The 18,982-nt window shown below is 50.0% G+C and overlaps 7 protein-coding genes across 7 annotated transcripts; 5 read left to right on the top strand and 2 right to left on the bottom strand.

Annotated features, from left to right (window-relative positions):
* Positions 1 to 137: 137 nt before the first annotated feature.
* FMAN_10682 (putative DUR1,2-urea amidolyase) lies at positions 138 to 5,627 on the bottom strand (the record flags this gene model as incomplete). Its single annotated transcript, XM_041823831.1, has 1 exon — positions 138 to 5,627. The coding sequence occupies one exon, from the start codon at positions 5,625 to 5,627 to the stop codon at positions 138 to 140; it is 5,490 nt and encodes a 1,829-aa protein (XP_041689372.1).
* Positions 5,628 to 6,945: 1,318 nt separating this feature from the next.
* On the top strand, positions 6,946 to 8,961 carry FMAN_10683 (uncharacterized protein; the record flags this gene model as incomplete). Its single annotated transcript, XM_041823830.1, has 1 exon — positions 6,946 to 8,961. One exon carries the CDS (start codon positions 6,946 to 6,948, stop codon positions 8,959 to 8,961), a length of 2,016 nt encoding a protein of 671 aa, XP_041689371.1.
* A 262-nt stretch (positions 8,962 to 9,223) lies between these two features.
* Positions 9,224 to 10,461, top strand: FMAN_10684 (uncharacterized protein; the record flags this gene model as incomplete). Its single annotated transcript, XM_041823829.1, has 2 exons — positions 9,224 to 10,122; positions 10,170 to 10,461. The coding sequence occupies 2 exons, from the start codon at positions 9,224 to 9,226 to the stop codon at positions 10,459 to 10,461; spliced, it is 1,191 nt and encodes a 396-aa protein (XP_041689370.1).
* A 247-nt stretch (positions 10,462 to 10,708) lies between these two features.
* On the bottom strand, positions 10,709 to 12,105 carry FMAN_16222 (uncharacterized protein; the record flags this gene model as incomplete). The annotated part of the gene is made up of 3 exons (XM_041823828.1): positions 10,709 to 11,441; positions 11,491 to 11,568; positions 11,615 to 12,105. 3 exons carry the CDS (start codon positions 12,103 to 12,105, stop codon positions 10,709 to 10,711), a joined length of 1,302 nt encoding a protein of 433 aa, XP_041689369.1.
* A 1,619-nt stretch (positions 12,106 to 13,724) lies between these two features.
* On the top strand, positions 13,725 to 14,687 carry FMAN_10685 (uncharacterized protein; the record flags this gene model as incomplete). The annotated part of the gene is made up of 4 exons (XM_041823827.1): positions 13,725 to 13,769; positions 13,818 to 13,835; positions 13,882 to 14,085; positions 14,133 to 14,687. 4 exons carry the CDS (start codon positions 13,725 to 13,727, stop codon positions 14,685 to 14,687), a joined length of 822 nt encoding a protein of 273 aa, XP_041689368.1.
* A 518-nt stretch (positions 14,688 to 15,205) lies between these two features.
* FMAN_10686 (uncharacterized protein) lies at positions 15,206 to 16,814 on the top strand (the record flags this gene model as incomplete). Its single annotated transcript, XM_041823826.1, has 3 exons — positions 15,206 to 15,828; positions 15,876 to 16,335; positions 16,383 to 16,814. The coding sequence occupies 3 exons, from the start codon at positions 15,206 to 15,208 to the stop codon at positions 16,812 to 16,814; spliced, it is 1,515 nt and encodes a 504-aa protein (XP_041689367.1).
* A 559-nt stretch (positions 16,815 to 17,373) lies between these two features.
* FMAN_10687 (uncharacterized protein) lies at positions 17,374 to 18,979 on the top strand (the record flags this gene model as incomplete). Its single annotated transcript, XM_041823825.1, has 3 exons — positions 17,374 to 17,536; positions 17,580 to 18,771; positions 18,817 to 18,979. The coding sequence occupies 3 exons, from the start codon at positions 17,374 to 17,376 to the stop codon at positions 18,977 to 18,979; spliced, it is 1,518 nt and encodes a 505-aa protein (XP_041689366.1).
* Between the last annotated feature and the right edge of the window lie 3 nt (positions 18,980 to 18,982).

Below are 18,982 nucleotides of genomic sequence, written 5' to 3'. Positions count from 1 at the left end.
CCATCTTGACTTCTATCTTGATACTCATAACTCGTGCACTCAGTGAATACTTGCCGCTCATCATCGTGAATCTGTGACTGTGAAATCTCTGTTCGTCGCCACATATCATTGTAACTCTACTGAAACACGGTTTTCTCTCACTCAATGACTACCAGATCATCCTCCACGTCAATCAAATCCCCAGCCTGCACCAAAACAACCAAGCATTTTCCACCGACAGGACTGCGAATCTCAACTTCCATCTTACTCGACTCAATACAGACCAGAACATCGCCCTTGTCTACAACACTCCCTTCTTTCACCATGACCTTGTAACAACGACCTGGCATCGTCGCCTTGACTCGTTCACCATGAAGACCCGAACTATCCAGACTCGGGCTGTGTCCATGGACAACAGATTCGACTTGATACGGAAGAAGCAATTCATTGACAAAGGGCGCGTTGGAAATGGCCCTTGCTTGTTGGTCCGCAGCAGCAGCAATGTCCTCTTTGTTCATGGTAAGCCACGTCTCGTACTGTTCAAGATCAAGAACACCGTCACTGATCTGAACAAGCTCAGACCTTGACGTTCCATCCAGCGCCTCTTCACTGACGGGATAAAAAACAATCCTGTCAAAGCGCCGAAAGAACCAAGCCTCAGTGTCAACAAGGCCAGAATCCCATATCTCAACTGTTCTTCCGACAAGCTGATACCCTCCAGGCGAATCCGTCGCATAGATACACATATACTGACCCCCGATACCAACAGCTCCACGAGGCGTGAAAGAGCGCGAAGGATTGTATTTTGTTCCGAACAGACGGTGACGCGGATCCAAGGGGATTGCACACGGGGAGCCCATGAACACATCACCAAGACCAAGGACTACGAATTCCGCAGCGCTCAAAACTTTGGTCAGATCAGCGATGCCGTTGAGCTTTTGGAGGAAGTCGATGTTGCTGGGGAGCCAGGGTGCGTTTGGACGGATTGTTGCTGTATATCGTTCGATGGCGGCGCGGCTGACACTATCGTCGAATGCGATGGGGAGACGGACGCTCCTTGAGGGGACTTGGGAGGGGACTTTGTACGACCGGATGTGACCTGCCAAGCGTGACAGCATCAGCTCTGGAGACAGACCGCGAGTGTAGGTGACGTGGAGGCTGAAGACACCTGGAGTGAGTTCTTCAACGCCAGGGATGGAGCACTTCTCGTGATTCTCACAGAACGCTGATATCTCAAAGTTGTGACGGAGATTGAAAGCGGAGGCATCACCGAACTCCAAGAGAAATGCTCGATCTCCTGCTTGACGGACAGTAACTCTTTGGCCGTCATGTTCGATGATGCCCACGGTGGCAGGAATACTTCCCAACTTCTTTACCAGAGCTGCCTCATCAGACGGGACGCGTCCCAAAGCTTCGAGAGGTGAGAGTGTCTCAATGACTTCATCGAGCTTCTTCTCTAACCCAACCGCAGTCGCAACATCAATAGGGTCGAAGCGAATTGTATCCCCAGGCCGAACCTGTCCCATCTTCCACAGATCGGCAGAGCACACTACACACAGTACCACGAATCCACCGAGACTTGGACCATCGCATCCCAGAACGACAGCTTCATCCCCAGTGAAACTCACACTACCGATCGAGTACGGAGCATCATGGATGTTGGAAGGGTGTAAGCCGGCTTCGCCTCCGCTTTTGCGAGACCATTCGGGCTGGGGGCCAGTGAGACGAACACCGAGGCGGTTACTGTTGTGGTGAACCTTCCAGTCGCTGAGATACAACGCCTTGACGCTTTCAGGGGTGAAGTAGTCTGGAGCTCCGTGAGGACCGGGGATAGCTCTGATGGTCCATGAGGCTTTGGGGTGAGTTGGCACAGGCACTGGTGGTATAGCTTGAACTTCACTAACCAAGGGATCTGCAGAACCGATGGCAACAATATCTCGCGCCTGGAGCTTACGACCGCTGAAGCCCCCAAGCTTCCCAAGTTCGAAAGTCGCTCGACTACCCATCACGACTGGGACTTCGATTCCTCCCCGAATAGCAAGATATACACGGTGACCGTGCTCAACGACACCAATACTCAGTATCTGACCTGCTCTGACACCAATGGCTTGGTTCATGGGGGCCGCTACATCGTCGACTGCGACTTGTGCAACACCACCGACGGCGGCAATGACAGCATCACAATGAAACTTCAAGGAAGGGCCTCCAAGAGTGCATTCTAGCCCCGCCGCGCCTGAAGGGTTGTCCACGAGACGATTCGACAGTCGAAAGGAGTAAGAATCCATTGGGCCCCCAGGAGGGATACCGATGTTCCAATATCCAGTACGGCCAGGGTAGTCTTGAACCGTGATCAAAGCCCCGGGCCGAAGGACTTCAAAAGAGGAGGAGCGGAACTGGAAGGAGTCCAAAGATTTCGTCGTATAATCGCCAGACTTGAACATGGGAGACGCTACAATCTGGCGAAGATACTCGAGGTTGGTTTGCACGCCTTCGATACGAGTGGCTGCAAGGCCTTTGGCTAAGTTCTCGATAGCCTCTTCGCGATCGGACCCAGATGCGATGAGCTTGGCCACCAGGGGGTCAAAAGAAGTCGTGATCTCAGTCCCAAGTTGGATCCAGGTATCGACTCGAAGGGAGGAAGGGAACTCAAGAGCAGTGATACGACCAGTGCAGGGGCGGAAAGACTGAAGGGGGCTTTCAGCGTATACACGGACCTCAATCGAAGCACCAGACACTTGGGGCTCCATATTAAAAAGTTGAGCTGCATTCCCATCGGCAATGTTGATCATACACTCCACAAGATCAAGTCCAGTTACTGACTCAGTCACAGGATGCTCAACTTGCAACCGAGTATTCACTTCCAAGAAATAGAACTCCATCGAATCGATATCATAGATGAACTCGACAGTGCCGACGTTGCGATATTCCACCGATGACGCCAAGCGAATTGCAGCCACTCGCATTTCCGCCCGAATTGACTCAGGGACTAATATCGCGGGGCTTTCTTCAACAACCTTCTGATGGCGCCGTTGTAGAGAGCAGTCCCGTTCTCCAGCAGCAATGACACGACCTGTACCGTCCCCGAGAATCTGGACTTCAACGTGGCGAGCCCGTTGGATAAACCGTTCGATGAAAACGCCTCCGTTGCCGAAATTAGCTTCTGCTTGCCGTTGAACGCTCTCAAACGTTGTGGCTAGACTCTGTCGGTCTTTGCAGTAGCTTAGACCGATACCGCCGCCACCAGCAGTACTTTTCAGCATCAAGGGGAAACCAATTCGTTCGCCTTCCACGAGAGCTTCTTCCAGCGACGTGAGAAGAGTGTCACACCCTGGGACAGTGGGAACTCCTGCTTCGACTGCAATAGCGCGGGCACGATGTTTCAACCCGAGATCGGCCATTTGCTTTGGAGTTGGTCCAATCCATATTATTCCCTTCTCTTCAACGGCGGTAGCAAACTCGGCGTTCTCAGAGAGGAAGCCGTAGCCAGGGATGATGGCGTCAGCTGAAGATTGAGCTGCCAACTTCAGTATCTGATCCATATCCAGATAAGTCTCGGACACTGAAGATCCTTCAAGCTTGAGAGCAATATCAGCTTTGCTAACGTGTGCAGCATCTGAGTCTATCTCAGAGTAGATGGCAACAGCTCGAAGACCCATTGTGTGTATCGTCTCGATTATACGAACCGCGATCTCGCCACGATTGGCTATAAGAATTGTTGAGAGAGTACGCTTACGAAACCCGTTTGTCAACGATTTGGTCTCCTTCTCAAGAAAAGCATGATAAGCTCGCCAGCCGCCGTGGCTAGTGATATCGACAGCTTCAACGAAGCCGCAGGGCTCGCATACGAACCCCCTGACCCAAGACCCGTCCTTGAGTTCGATTGAACCTATTGCAAGAGGAGGAGGAATTGTGAGCATGAAGCTTGCGAGAGAGGTCTTGGGCAGGTTCCAAATTTCGACTTCAATTTCTGCGCCTTCACCAGTGGAGACTCGCTTCAGACCTGGCTTCTTGGGACCGACTGTTGTGTTGAGGGAGTACAGCCGATACGACGATGATGTCTTCGTGGCACTCAAGAACCTTCCTCCACGAGCCACTACATCCTTGTTGAGAGGAAACCCAGTGAGGTGCGCACCAACAACAGCAATGGGGATGTAATTCGACGGGATCGATGATGTGGCAGCGGGAGACTCGCAAGCGCTTACACCAGTTGCACCCAGCAACCTTTCTTCGTCACCAAACCACTCTCGAGCCCATGACAGGAGAAATGGTTCTTGCCAGCGGGTCGAGATGAGCGTCACACCGAATGGAAGTCCATCTGGTCGAAAGCCCGCGGGGATAGAGAGCGCCGACCAGTCCAGAAAGTTCACGAAGTTCGTATAAGTACCCAGTATCGAGTTCTCCTCGACCGGGTTCTTGACGAGCTCATCAAGCGTGGGGAATGTTGGGGATGTGGGTACCAAGAGGCCATCGAACTGAACGAATTCCCGCTCAATTTGACGTGTAAGTTCCTGTCTAAGGTATTCACCTTCAAAGACATCTGCTGCCGAAAGAGTTTGGGCTCTAATAATAATCTTTCGCACGACAGGATCCATTTCTTCAGCAGCAGCACTCTCGATAAAGCCCCGGATGGCTTCGTACCGCTCAGCAACCCACGGACCGTTATACAGGAGTCGCGCAAGTCGAAAGAGGAGGGAGAAGTCCACTTGAACGAGGTCCCACCCCAAGGCTTCTGCTTTGGCGAGAGCCTTTTCGTACGCTGGATAATGGTCGTCTCGACCGAACCAGTCTGGAGAGGCACATATTGCAAGAGAGGGATTGGTGGTACTTGCTGAACCTCCAAACTCATCATATGGGGCAATATCAGTGTCAGGTCGCGATCGAGAATATGGGTCTTGGACATCGTATCCTTCGGTGACAGATAGGACTGTATCTGAATCATCGACCGTAAGAGTGAAGATGGACACACAATCGAGAGATTTGCATGCCGGAAGTACGCCGTGAGTGCTTAAGGCACCACGAGTCGGCTTCAATCCCACGATGTTGTTGAACCCGGCCGGAACTCGACCAGAACCAGCCGTATCCGTACCAAGAGAGAAGGGCACAATGCCACGAGCGACAACGACAGCACTTCCAGAGCTGGAGCCACCGCTGACACGACTGGGGTCGAAGGAATTAGGAACAGCACCGTATGGCGATCTCGTACCCACCAGGCCAGTAGCGAATTGGTCGAGATTCGTCTTTCCGATAAGGACTGCTCCGGCGGCTCTGAGCTTCGCAATCACTGTGGCATCTGAAGTAGCTGGGGTAGAGCTGAACGTTGGACATGCAGCGGTGGTGATGAAGCCTTCGGCATCGATGTTATCTTTTGCAGCGAAGGGGACTCCATACAGGGGAAGGGATGTGATGTCAGTGGTTAAAGCCTGAAGGGCCGTCCATTGGGCTTTGATCTGTTCAGAAGAAGCTAGCGATATCCAAGCTTTAGTTGTAGGATTAGCTGCTCTCTCGGATGAAACGAGGGAGAGGAGTCGGTCGAGGCCATCTCCAGCAACCTGGGCAGATTTCCACTGAGAAATAGTCAAAGGGGATGGACCCATACTGCCGTTCGGAAGATGTTCCACGCCATTGATGGCAGTATCAAGCTTGGCCATGATGTCAGGGGGATGCAAGAACGAGATCTTCAAAGGAAGCTAGGTGAGGTTATAAGCAAGGTAAGAACGAGACAGCTGTTTATCGAAGCAGTTTCTTGCACAGCCAAACAACAATATTTATACTAATTTCTCCAACAGATCAAGTCGGATGAGCCTGAAGGTAACACTGCGGAATCGTCTCAACGGGTTCGAATTTCCGAGATTCGTAAACTTGCATAGCCTCGAGGATCACGAAGCCAAACGATTTCATGTTCACTGATAACACAACAACACCTCTGCTTTCAAGAGGGCGAACTTGCCGAAGGCCCGGCGGCCAAACACTGAAGCCTGGCTGTACGGTATTATACGAATTGAGTGCTGGACTTGCACGTGGATGAGTGTGAGAAGGAGTCAAGGTTGAGTCTGGGGGTTGAGATTATGTGGAAAATTACGCTATCGCCGAGTCTAAGCCGTTTACAAGTCCGCTCTTAGTCCGTGTTGTTTCCGGACGTTTACCCCGTCTTCAGGTGCGGGAATAACAGGCAAGTCAATGGTCTTCAATTCATTTGCTCAACGTATTTTTCCAAGTCAATTGAAGTTGAATTCTTTACTAATTTTGTTTGTTTCATAGATCGTCAGTTCATAGTCCACGATAAGAAGACCCAGAAATAGTTCGGCCAATCATGGCACTCGCCGGCGGCTAAAGTGGTTGTCAACCTGGTCCACGATGGACTATCTGTTTTGGCCGGCGGCGAGATCGTATATTACCAGTCAATTTACGCGAAAAGGATATATCGTTTCGAGAGTTGATGCATGTCTGAGGCAATGGGAGCAAGGACAATGCAGAGGCAAGCTCGTGATTGAGACATGGCTTATGCTATTGGATCCTCGGCTTGCTGGTTTAAAGTGGAGGGACTTCTGTCATATTGCGACGGATCGACATGTTTTCGACTTTCTGTGAGTATCGTAGAAGATATACTCGAGTTGAAGTTATTCAGACATGGCCAATTCCTCTCTTGAACCAGATCAACTCAAGTCTCACAATGAACGAACATCCATCGGTATATCCGTTTCCCCGTATTTCCGACCCCGTGGGGCATTCCCATCTCCGATGATTCCTTATCGTATTACGACCTTACCGTAGCAGGACGAACTGATAAGGCGCGGCCCCCGATGGCGGATCATCAACAATGGATGGCTGCTCACTATCACGCCGTACGCCCACGACACGACCTCGACTCCCGCTTCGTCAACTGGTCGGCCCACAGCCAGAAGATGGGCCCCTTGTCTCTTATCACAAGCCAGACTCAGACATAGAACGCCCGCGTCCAGTGGGGTCATGTTCTCGCACCCGCTTCACGGCGCCGGCCCGTCTGATCTCTCCCGGTCCGGCTCCGGATCTGGCCGTTCTTTGATGGCTACCTCCGGGGCGTCTGTCGGTAATGCTAACACCCGTGCGCGGCCATGTGACACGTGCCGTGTTCGTAAGACGCGGTGTGTAAAGGAGGAGGGTCAGACGAGATGTGTTTTATGTACTTTTCACAACCAGCCTTGTACGTTCCTGCGTGGGCCTACACCTCGCCAGAGAAGACAAAATCGGGAAAAGGAACGTGAGAAGCAGAATGACGGTCGAGATGGGGATGAGAATCAGGGAAACTCTACGACATCGCCTGTTGCGGGCTTTGAGACGGGGGCGTCTCCGTCGAGTCGACATGGTGATGCTGCGTCAACTCCCGCGAGTGTGGAAAGTAACCAGCAGTTCACGCAGATACAGCAAGTGATGCCCTTTGAGGATAATATGCCTGAACCGTCCCGCCCTAGTATTCTCAGCAATACCCTCGGCCTAGACTTGAAGACTCATGCTGAGTATATCGGACCAACCGACTATCGTGATCCTGTTCTTCTCGACCTCCATCGCCCAAATCTGTTGAACCAGGAGGCTCCACCGCTGTCTACGACCTCTACATTTGCTAGACGATTGGACTATCAGACTGTCTTCCTTGTTCATCCTGATGAATCCACTGCTTCGGAGAAGATGCGTATTGCAGATCTGGATGCCATCGAAGCGACAGTTCACCCCCTTGGCCGCACGTTGGTCGATCTCTACTTTCGAATTGTCCACCCCAGCTTTCCGATCTTGCATAAAGATGTCTTTATCAGCAAGCATCGTTTATCTCACCGACATTTTGCGCCGTCTCTACTCGCTGCAGTGTATCTGGTAGCTCTCGATTGGCAACTCTACGACAGTCAACTTGCAGGACGTGAAGTTGAATCTATCCCGGATCCAGCAGCTCTCGAAGAACTAGCTGAACGAACCATCAACCAGGATATGCGACGGCCCAAGCTTAGTACGCTGGAGGCTGGGTTACTTCTCCTGCAACGAAACCGAAAGATAGTCGAGTCTGGATCTCATACGCACCCAATGTCGAACCGCATGTTCACAGCTCAGATTGTTGCCATGGCTCAAGATCTGGGCATTCACATCGACTGTAGTTCTTGGTCAATACCCGCATGGGAAGTCGGTCTGCGGCGAAGACTTGCTTGGGCTTTGTACATGCAAGATCGCTGGGGAGCATGTGTTCACGGACGACCCTTTCTCATCCAAGACAACGACTGGGATGTCCGGCCTTGCACTGCACCAGATTATCCCGAGCTTGGCCAGATGGATCCTGAAGCGAACCCAGATCATACTTCGCCTATCATTGTCGGATGGGACTTGTTCATTCGTCACATTGAGCTGACGCAGATTCTGAGTGATGTGATTCGAACATTCTACAGTGCTGCAGCCACTCGCGTTGGAGGGACATTGGATCAGATGGGCGTCGTCGCTGCTGTTGAACTGGCGAAGCCTCTCGTTTTTCGTCTTCGAGAGTGGCACGCGAATCTACCAGCTCGACTGCAATTACAAAACACTCAGCTCAGAGAATTATGTGCTAATGGAGCTCTTCATCTCGCCCACGCAGCTGTCGAAATCGCACTCCATCGTGCTTTGGTCCGAATCACAACACCAGACACACCCGCATCTCTTTATGAAGTGTTACGATCTACAGCTCGAGCCAAGCTACAGTCAGCCATTGAACTGCTTGGATCTCTACGTCCCGAGCACACTGCTGCATTCTGGGGCAGTGCTGCAGCATATCAAGCGGCCGAGATAGGATCTCTGGCCGGTCTACTCTGGGCAACTGCAGACTCATTCGATGAGATGGCGTGGTGTGCATCTCGAGTCGATGAGCTCAGATGGGCATTGAGAGTCCGTGGTGCAGCGGCTCCCTTCGCTAGAGAAGCATTGAGGCTGCTCGAGCGCGATATCGGTGGTCTCGGCATGGTAAAGACTGCCAATGATAGCATCTCATGAAGAGTGAGCCCACTTGCAAAAGGACCAAGCCACAGCGGAATGTGAATCAATATGACGCTATGATTTGTGTGGCTCAACTAAAACACGAAGCAAACACGAAAGTTGGTGAGACAACATGTCTATGACATCACCTGTACGACACTCAACGCGACGCGTCCACCACTTTCAGCCAATCTTCCGATTTCTCAGCGTTTTTATTCTAGACATCGACAATCTCTCAATTCTTCAATTTTGTTGTCTATAATACCATTGACTATCCAGAATGTCTGATTCAAAGCACAACGACGTCGAAAAGACCAGCAATGGCGAGGAACAGGCTGCAACTGGTGAAAAGCACCAGATTCAGCATGACTCTCCTGATGCGAAGCGTACCAAGAAAGAGGCTGGTCAGACGACTCTTGATGATGTGGTGGTCATTTCGGATGATTCTAAGGACAATGATAGCGCTACGGAAAAGGAAGACAACTCTAAGGCCAAGTCCGACAAGAAGGAGGAAATCAATGGCAAAGACTCCCAGTCAGATGACAAGAAAGAGGTCAACGGCGAAGACTCTGAGACCAATGGAAAGCAGGAGACGAACGGCAAAGATGCTGTCAAGCCTTCAGAGGAACCTGACGTCCCTTCAAGCATCCTCGAAAAGGGCATCATCTACTTCTTCATCCGCGGTCGCGTGAATCTCGAAGACCCCGAGAGCGTTGATGACATCGCCCGTTCCTTCATCATGCTCCGACCCATTGCAAAAGACGCTCGTCTCGGCGACGGTCCCATTGCTGACTCCGGAAACACTCGCATCCTTGCTCTTCCCAAGAAGACCCTCCCCGAGAGTGGAAAAGAGCGATACATGGTATTCGTCGAAAAGTCTGGCGCCTCATATGATGAGATCAAGAAGGAGTTCTTGTCCGCAGACGAGTATGAAACCAAGACTGCTGGTACACGCCGTACACCACCTGCTAAGCCTGTTGGAGAAGGCGTGTATGCTATCACGTCGACTGGTCGCGAGAGTCATTTGGCTTATTTGACGACACTGCCTGAGAAGCTTGAGGAGGTCCAGAAGGAGTTGGGACTAAAGGAGAAGGGAAGCTTCATCATCAGCACCAAGAACCCTCAGTATCCAGGACCTCAAAACACTCAATTGCCTGAGGGACCCGACTTTCCAAAAGAGTAAGTTTCTTCTTCTATTATTGTGAATCAATTACTAACATGAGTAGAATCATTGATGAGTTTCGTTCTCTGCGCTGGCTTCCATCTAAGCCATCCCACTTCGACTACCCCAACGCCCAGATCCTTCTCATCGGCGAATCAGATGGTATTGAGAAGGCTGTTGAGCCCCAGAAGAAGGACCAGAAGGACGGAAAGGAGGAGCCGGAGACAGTGCTTGAACATCTTGAGGATGATGATGTGAAGCGTATGAAGCATCTTGCTGATGACCAGTCTGCAGCTATCTATGCCGACTTGCATGTCCAGGCTAAGGATTATCCCAAGATGCAGACGACCTTCTAAGGGAGAAGGTCGGAACTGAGAGCGGGAGCGGGATATTTATCATGATATGATCATGTACATCGGAAAAGGGCGGCGTGAAGTGTGCCCATCTGTGAAGAAACGAATAGTAAAGACATTTACAATGACGAAGTTTCAGATCACTGTGACATTGCTGCGTTGTACTCTCATGCCGAGGTTCGTTTTGGACAGGATGTTATTCTACGGTCTCTTCTTATTTCAATACCACCATATCCTACCCTCGTATACTCTACAGACCATCGGCCAAGACACTCTTGAATGAGTCTGGCAACTGACCATTCCGATATTTCCACAGTCTACTCAGATCTCCCATCCTGGGAACTTCATCTGGCTTCATAATCCCATTCTTGGACCCCTCATCTTCGGTGACGATAAAACCCGGGGGCAGTTCCGCCTTGGTGGTCATTTTCACAGTGCCATCCTTTCTCACCCGAACTCTTCTATGCATAAAGTCTCCCGCTGTAGCATCTCTCGCCCTCTGAAGTGTCTCATCCAAAGGAAACATATCATCAAGATAATGCTGATTCAGCTGATGTCCCCCTCCTCTGTTAATAAAAACCTTGCCCGCAAACTTATTCTCATTCTGCGTATAATGCCTCGTAAAGTTGAGAACCCCAAAACGACAAGCAAAATCCTTCTCATTCACATAATGTTCAATGTGAGGAATAACGGGAGACTTTGTGTCGTTGCCGCGGTAGGGGTTGCTAAAGTGGTTGGCGAGGTTGCCGAAAGTGTAGACTTCGAGCTTCTGAAGTTTGTCGAGGGGCATTTCGTCGAGAAGCCAGTCGATTATCATGCCGCCTTCTATTCCACCTTGGGAGTGGAGTATGAATATTACTTTCTTCTTGTGGTCGTCGAGAAGAGCGTTTTTAACGAGGATGTAGCATTCGCGTACGTCCTGGGTTGCGTAGAGGAGGGCGCGTTGGATAAGGCATTGGATGAGGTCAAAGACAACGCCGGCACTACGAAAATGGGTGAGAAGACTTTGTGAAGAGTTGTTTGGGGGCTTACGTTCGGTTGTGAATACCAACTACCGGCCGATGAAATGTGCGCGAGATCCGGTCGATGTTTTTCTGGAACCAATTCTTACTGGTCACATTCAGTAAAGTCAAGGAAATGAGGGAAGTCAACTCACCCAACACAAATACCGTTGAGGAATATCCAAGCCTCATCGTCATGACGAGGCCAGGCCCTCGTAAACCCATCCTCACTCGACTTCAACCCACTACGGGGAATTCCCCTATTAAAATGCCAGCAAACAAGTTCATTTATGGCAAAGAATACCGCAATATAACCAATATACACAAAATTCGGGAGAAACGCCAGTGCAAATAGAGAAACTACGAAAACTAGCTGGGTTACTGAGAGAATATAGTGGATTGTAATGTCAATGAGGTTCTCCCGAGATGGGTAAAGCTCACAGAATGGACCGGACTTCCAGGGATACAGGGGGATAAAGAGGTAAGGGAGATAGAAGAAGTTCTGGAAAAAGAGTGTAATGTCGGAGAGGAAGAGAACGAGGGGTGTTCCTGTATAGGGAGGGGGTTTGCGGATGGGTTTGAGAGCTTCGTTGGAAGGGGGCTCGATGTAGGGGAGCTCTGAGTCTGAGTCTGGGCTGGAATGCATCTTGGCTTGTTGAATAACCAATTATCAAACAAAACAAGTGTTTCTTGATGTTTTGGAGTTGTTTGCTTATATGTTTACAGGCTACTTGATATCACATGTTGGTGCTTCAGAATACGAGGAGTCTCAACGTCATGACTGCGCCCACCGCAACGGCAACTCACTCGTAAACGCCATTGAGATAAGCGGAAGTCTCTTGCAGCCTCAAGTACTTACGAATTATAGTCTTCAGAACGGAGTGCGTTCCACTTCAGCTGCCGAAGACTTGGCAATACGAATGGCAGTTAAAATGGTCTTGGTGGGAGAGTTTCGTTTGTTCTTGGAGACAGGTTCGATAAATGATGGGAGAGTGGGAAGATTCTTGGAATTATACACACTAGACAGGTAAAAGATACAACATTAAGCAGAAGATAGAACAGAGTGATCTAGAAGAACCAGGACTCGGAATAGACTTAAAGAAGATAAAGAAGGTCTTACCCGACAACAAGGGGAATTGATCGGACTTCTTGTCCATGGACTAGGGACTATATGTATGACAAATACTCACTGCCGAGAGCACTGATCCTTACTCTTACCGCATTATCTAAGAAAGGTGGGAAACCTAAACTTGGGATCTCTAATCACAGCAATGGAAAGATTTAGGTAAACATAGTAGATCTCGAGACCACTTAGTCTTGGCACCTTTGTCTAATGTCAGTGATCTTCTTGCTTCTTGAGGGTATGAGTTACAGATTGAGGGTGAGAGCTCTTATGCGTGTTCCGACCTCATTATCGCCGCTCTGTATATCAGGTCTGCTTTCTACATGCTGCTTCTAGTTACTCTCCAGTCACGATCTTTTAGTATTACCCAAAGTTCTGTTCTATATAAAGGTGATACCTTCAAAGGATACATACGTAAAATTGTATGCTAAAGAATGCTACCCAATTGCTTGAGAATGGGGGGACTTCACATTACTTGCCTCGGAGTCGCTTCTGAGAAGAACTTACAGGTTTCACTCCACGCCTCTCCCATGTCTCAGAACGCTCACTCTTGTGCTGATGTCCTGGCATTTCACTACCGTTTATATCGAATGGGTATTGATGATTAAGGCCTCCGTTGAGTTATGCTATCGTTTAGCCACTTTCTCATATCGTCTGATTTTGAAGACCTTTTGTGTGTAATGTTTATGAGAAGTAGTGGATGAGCAAGAATTAGCACCGACAACATGAATAGCCATACCTTTCAAAGATCAAGGTCCTTTCATGCCTCAGGGATTGACGGCGCCGGCTCCAGTCTGCATTACTTTGAGCCATAAGAGCCTTCGAGTCATGGATATTCCATAAACGCTGGACTCGTGATTTGGCTGTGCGATGGGGGAGATTTTGTATTTCTCATTTCTTGGAGCAGCTGAATGACATGCAATGAATTTATCCCCACCGTCTTTTCAGTTCTTGCAAGTTTTGTGCTTTAATTCTGCAACTATGACTTTGCCTGTTTGTGATGAAGGTAGCTGTTAAGCATCCCTACCAAATTTGCTAGTATACACTAACATTCTTGGCGCGTCAATTTTGGCATGCTCATCCAAACCGTCCATCCTCACTCATCTTCCCGACACAACCACCGGATTCCCTTCGATACGGAAATGGATGTACCTGTCGCAGCCAATATCTTAGGTACCCTCGGGGCTGTAAGTACTTTGCCTGTCCTGCTGAAAGTTGTGTGCTAACGTTGCCAGGTCTGCTGGTCAATCCAGGTTCGTCCTCTCACCCACGCCGAAGACCAGCACTGATACTCTGTAGCTGATTCCTCAAATCATCGTCAATTATCGAAGGCACAATGCAACGGGTCTTCAACCATCGATGATGATGCTCTGGGCATGGGCAGGTGTTCCGCTAGGCGTGTACAACATCGTCAAAGAGTTCAACATCGCCTTACGAATACAGCCTCAGATCTTGACGCTTTTGAGTCTTGTGACCTGGATCCAATGTTACTACTACGAAAGAGTATGGAAGCCATTTCAATTCGCAGATCAGGTAGCTAACAAAGTCAGAAATGGAGTGTGTACCGCTCTCTCCTCGTTGTCGTCCCAATTGCCGCCGTGATGGGCGGTATCCAGGCCGGTCTCATCATCGCCCTTCGCATCGCCAAAGCCGGCTCTTTAGAATGGCCTCTTATCCTCATGGCATCTCTATCCGCAGCCTTACTCGCAGCAGGTGTACTCACCCACTACTGGGACATCTGGAAACACCGAACAGTCCGTGGTATATCATTTCTCTTCGTCGCCATTGATGCAGCAGGCGATGTGTTCTCACTTGTGTCCGTGTTCTTCCAGCCTGAACTTGATGTTCTCGGTATTGTCATCTACGCGACAGAGTTTGTTCTGTGGTGTGGTGTGTTTGCTTGCGGTGGGTATTACAACCTTTTGCCCTGGGTTAGAAAGAGGTTTGGGAGTGAGAGTAAGAGGGCCGAAGGTGAAGAGAGCGCAGGGGACGGGGTCATGATGAATGAGAATGTTTCTTCGAGTTCAGTGTTTAGGACTGTGAGTGGGAATGGAGATGGCGTGAGGGCGAGGAATGCACATCGTGTGTCTCAAGATGTTGAGTGAGCATGGTCAGGAAACGAGCAGTCTCCTCCAACTATAGATTTGCCTGACATAAAAGGCCTCAAAACATGTAATTAGAATCTTACGATGGCTTCTAAAATTATTGCCATAAAGCGAATTGTACTGCTCAAATTCATCACAGGACAAAGAGATGTCCCTCGCCCTGTGTCGGTTTGGCTTGTGTTGACCAGTTGAATCATGTCTTGCACCTATAACTAGGCTATTATAACCTTAACCATAAGCTTACGAACTGTCAATTGTCTCTCGTATTTCCTACTGTCAACTCAAAAGTCTGGCGCTCCCAAGACTTGATTCCAGACTCATTCTAGAGCGTCCTGCTTCCGCGACAGGGGCTTGCTTTTAGTGGACCTAGCCCCTTGAAAACGTCACCCTAAGACTATCCCGGCTTTCCACTTCCATCCGTTCCATCATGTCTCTTCCCGCGACAACCCAAAATAATCCTCACATCGTCATTTCTTAGCAAAACAAGGCCCTAGTGCCATGTTCGAGCTCCAGCTGCAATGCCTTCAAGCTGGTCCTCCTCCAGCCGGCGACTGATGCTGAACAAACGCTTCAGTCGCATGGCCATTGCTGGTCTCTGCACCGTCATCTTTCTCATACTTGTCTTTTGGGGTGCTATCCACGGTAGCTATGGCGTATCTCAGTACTATTCCTTTTCGACGACGAGCTCTTTTCGCCCCGTGTCCGTCAATCCCGAGGGTAAGACAACCCAAGACCTTTGCGCGACGTTCCCCAAGCATTTGCTACAGACGATACAACCTGTCTTGAAGATGGGCCACGCCGATACGAAAGAGAGACTCGATGCTCAATTCGATAGTGTGAGCGCTTGCTTTGGAAAGGGCGAGCTGCTGGTCTTCTCGGATCTCGACGAGTCGGTACACGACCATCAAGCAATCGATGTCCTCGCCGATCTACCCGCCATTTACTACCACGATAACCCCGATTTCGTGAACTACATGTGGCAGAAGGAAATGCGGGCAAATGGCACCCTCGACGTGGACATGGAAGCGACAGCGCGCATCCAAGGTTGGAGAATGGACAAGTTCAAATTCCTCCCAATGATCGAGCGCGCATGGAAGATGAAGCCAAACAAAGACTTTTACTTCTTCTTCGAGACAGATACGCAAGTTTCCACACCCGCGCAGCTTGACAAGCCACTAACGGTTACAGTTACGTCTTCTGGGACAACGCTTTCCGCTTCCTCCAAACCTTCGACCCCGATGCGCCGTTATACATGGGCTCACCCTCGCCGGGTATGCACGACGTTAAACAAGACATAAAGACATGGTTCGCAAACGGCGGGCCAGGCTTTGTTCTCAGCCGTGGTGCGATGAGGGCCCTCCTCGTCCGTAAGACAACGCCCTACGGGCAGTACGTCGAACCGCCAGCTACGGAAAAGTGGCTTCCCATGCTTCGGGACGATTGCTGCGGTGACAGCGTTACGGGATGGGCGTTGTGGAACGTTAGTGTTCCGCTGAGGGGATACTGGCCACTGTTCAACCCGCATCCTCTGCACAGTATTCCTTTCAGCGACAAGTATTGGTGCCAGCCTGTCATGACGCTACACAAGACGTCGCCGAAAGACATGGTTGACGTTTGGCGATGGGAGTTTGCGCAACGACAGCTCGGGGTAAGTTGAACACCGGGAAACTTTGTTTAGCCTTCTAACCGTCATAGCGCCCGTTGCTTTACTCTGACGTGTGGAAGTTTCACCATCCCGGCGATCGTGAAGTTGCAGAGAATTGGGACAATGGGAAATGGGACTTCACAGTTGCACCGCCCGAAGCAAGAATCGACTCATTTGAAGCATGCGACAAGTACTGCAAGGACAGCAGCGATTGTCTACAGTACAATTGGCGAGGTCGCGACGAGAAAAAGTGTGTTACTTCCAAGTCTTTTCGAGTTGGCGAGCCACGACAACCCGAGAAGATCATCGAGCCCGAAGTGAAAGACGACAAAGGCAATGTTATACCACCACCGCCAGATCGCCAAGATCGATGGGTGGATTTCAAGTCAGGATGGCTGACTGAGCGAATTGAGCAGTGGAGGTCGAACAGGAATTGTTCAGAAGTACAATGGGTTGGACCCAGTACTAAGAGAATCTTCTGATTTGATACCAGGGTCATTGAATATACTGTTAGCCAGGCGTTGGGGGGGGGGGGGGGGGGGGGGGGGGTTAAGGGCATCACAGGTTATAGAACATGCATTCCTAGCTTAGCGATGGTATCTTGTAGGCGAGTCTTTTGCTAGGTATACTAGTCATCATATCATGAATACAGTGCAGCATCTCCAAGCGAGGCATCTAAACGGGCCGTAAAGTGAAATCTTGCCATTCATCGATCGACAAACCCCCACGAACCATTAATCCCGGCTCACATCCGCAGGTCCAGAACACCAACTAAGAAAACTCTGTAGTAGTGTAGTTCACTTTAGCTCAACGAGCTACAAGGGTGTTTGAATGCAGCTGAGGCTTAAAACGGCTATCAATGGTGATGAAAAAATTGCCTCATTGAAGCTATGCATGCTAATAAGGTATCATATGACATTGATTGATTTGCTTGGCTGCGGTTAAAAAGACACCGCGTAGCCAATTCTTGGAGCTGATTGCTAGTTTTTCAGAACTCAATTGCTCATTGCAACCTCGTGATATCTTCGCCACAAGAGCAAAATGGGAACAGAAAGTGAAGTAAATGCCGCGCAGGCGCCGGTGGGAACGAGAGATGAAGCCATCGCCATTGTAGGCGAGGAGCAGCACTCGATTGATCCCATTGTCGCGGCGCGCGCAGTCCGAAAGATTGATTTGTTTCTCATCCCCGCCATGATCATAGGCTGTATGTTCCACCTCATCCTCATCTGCTCTTCTAACATGCATAGATGGCCTCGTATACTACGACAAAGCTATTCTCGGTTCAGCAGTTCTCTTCGGCATGACGACGGACTTACACCTCACCATTGTTGATGCGACGACTACGCCGCCAACAGTCGATACCCGTCGATTAAGCTGGGCGACGTCGCTGTTCTACTTTGGAATGCTGGCGGGTTTGTATCCCATGACATTCGCTCTTCAAAGATTCAACATCGGTCGTGTTCTCGGCGGCGTGGTCGTTGTCTGGGCTGCTATTTGCATGCTCACTGCTGCGGTGACATCCTACCAGGGTTTATACGTGCAGCGATTCTTCCTCGGTTTCGTGGAGAGCATTATCCCCACTGGGTTCATGTGTATTGTCTCGGGGTACTATACGCAATCTGAGCAGTCGCTGCGACAGAGTTGGTGGTTCTCGTCGACGGGACTGTTCACCATTATTGGTGGAGCGATGAACTATGGTTTTGCGCAGATTACGGGTGGTGGGTTGAAGAGATGGCAGTACATCTATCTCCTCGCTGGATCTCTCACCTTTCTTTTTGGACTGTTCTGCTTCATCATGCCGAATTCGCCTGTGTCAGCTTGGTTCCTCACTTCTGAAGAACGCTTCGCTGCTGTTGAGCGCTTGAGACACGGACAAACCGGCGTTCGCTGCACCAAGTTCAAAAGCTCACAGCTCAAAGAAGCCATACTCGACGTCAAGATCTGGCTCGTCGCACTTATGATGGCATCAGCATACACCGTCAACGGTGCCGTAAGCGGTTTCGGACCCCTCATCGTCTCAACCTTCGGCTGGAGCACCCTGCACTCCATCCTGTTCCAATTCCCCCTCGGCGGACTGTGTTTCATCGTGATCCTCCTCACAGGCTGGCTGGGCTCTAAGTTCACCAACATCCGCATCTTCATGCTCATCTTTACATGTCTCCCCGTCATCGCAGGCTGTGCCATCATCTGGAAGAGCGAGTGGAGTTACCGCGCTGCTGCACCGGTGGTGGGATACTCGATTACAGGATTCTTTGGGGGGACGGTGAGTCTGATAATCACTATTGGAATGTCGAATGTGGCGGGTCATACGAAGAAGAGTTTTATGGCTGCTACGATATTTGTGGCGTATTGTGTGGGAAATATTGTTGGGCCGCAGCTTGTTTGGAGTCAGACGAAGAAGGATCACTATCCTGCTCTTTGGCTGGGGCTGATTATCTGGTAAGTCTTTTTGACATTGTTCTTCGTGGTTACTAACTGTTTTAGTTACATTATTTGTATTTGTGCGTCGACTACGCTGTACTTTGTTCTGAAGAACGAGAACAAGAGGAGGGATGCTTTGGGGTTGGGAGATGAGAGTGAGAGAGCAAAGTTGGCGTTCCAGGACTTGACTGATAAGGAGAACCCTTACTTTCGTTACGTTTACTGATAG

The sequence above is a fragment of the Fusarium mangiferae genome, assembly GCF_900044065.1.
Source record: "Fusarium mangiferae strain MRC7560 genome assembly, contig: FMAN_scaffold016, whole genome shotgun sequence".
Lineage (NCBI taxonomy): Eukaryota > Fungi > Ascomycota > Sordariomycetes > Hypocreales > Nectriaceae > Fusarium > Fusarium mangiferae.
Note: the sequence above shows the minus strand (reverse complement) of the source record. Positions and strands in the feature narration are given on the sequence as shown.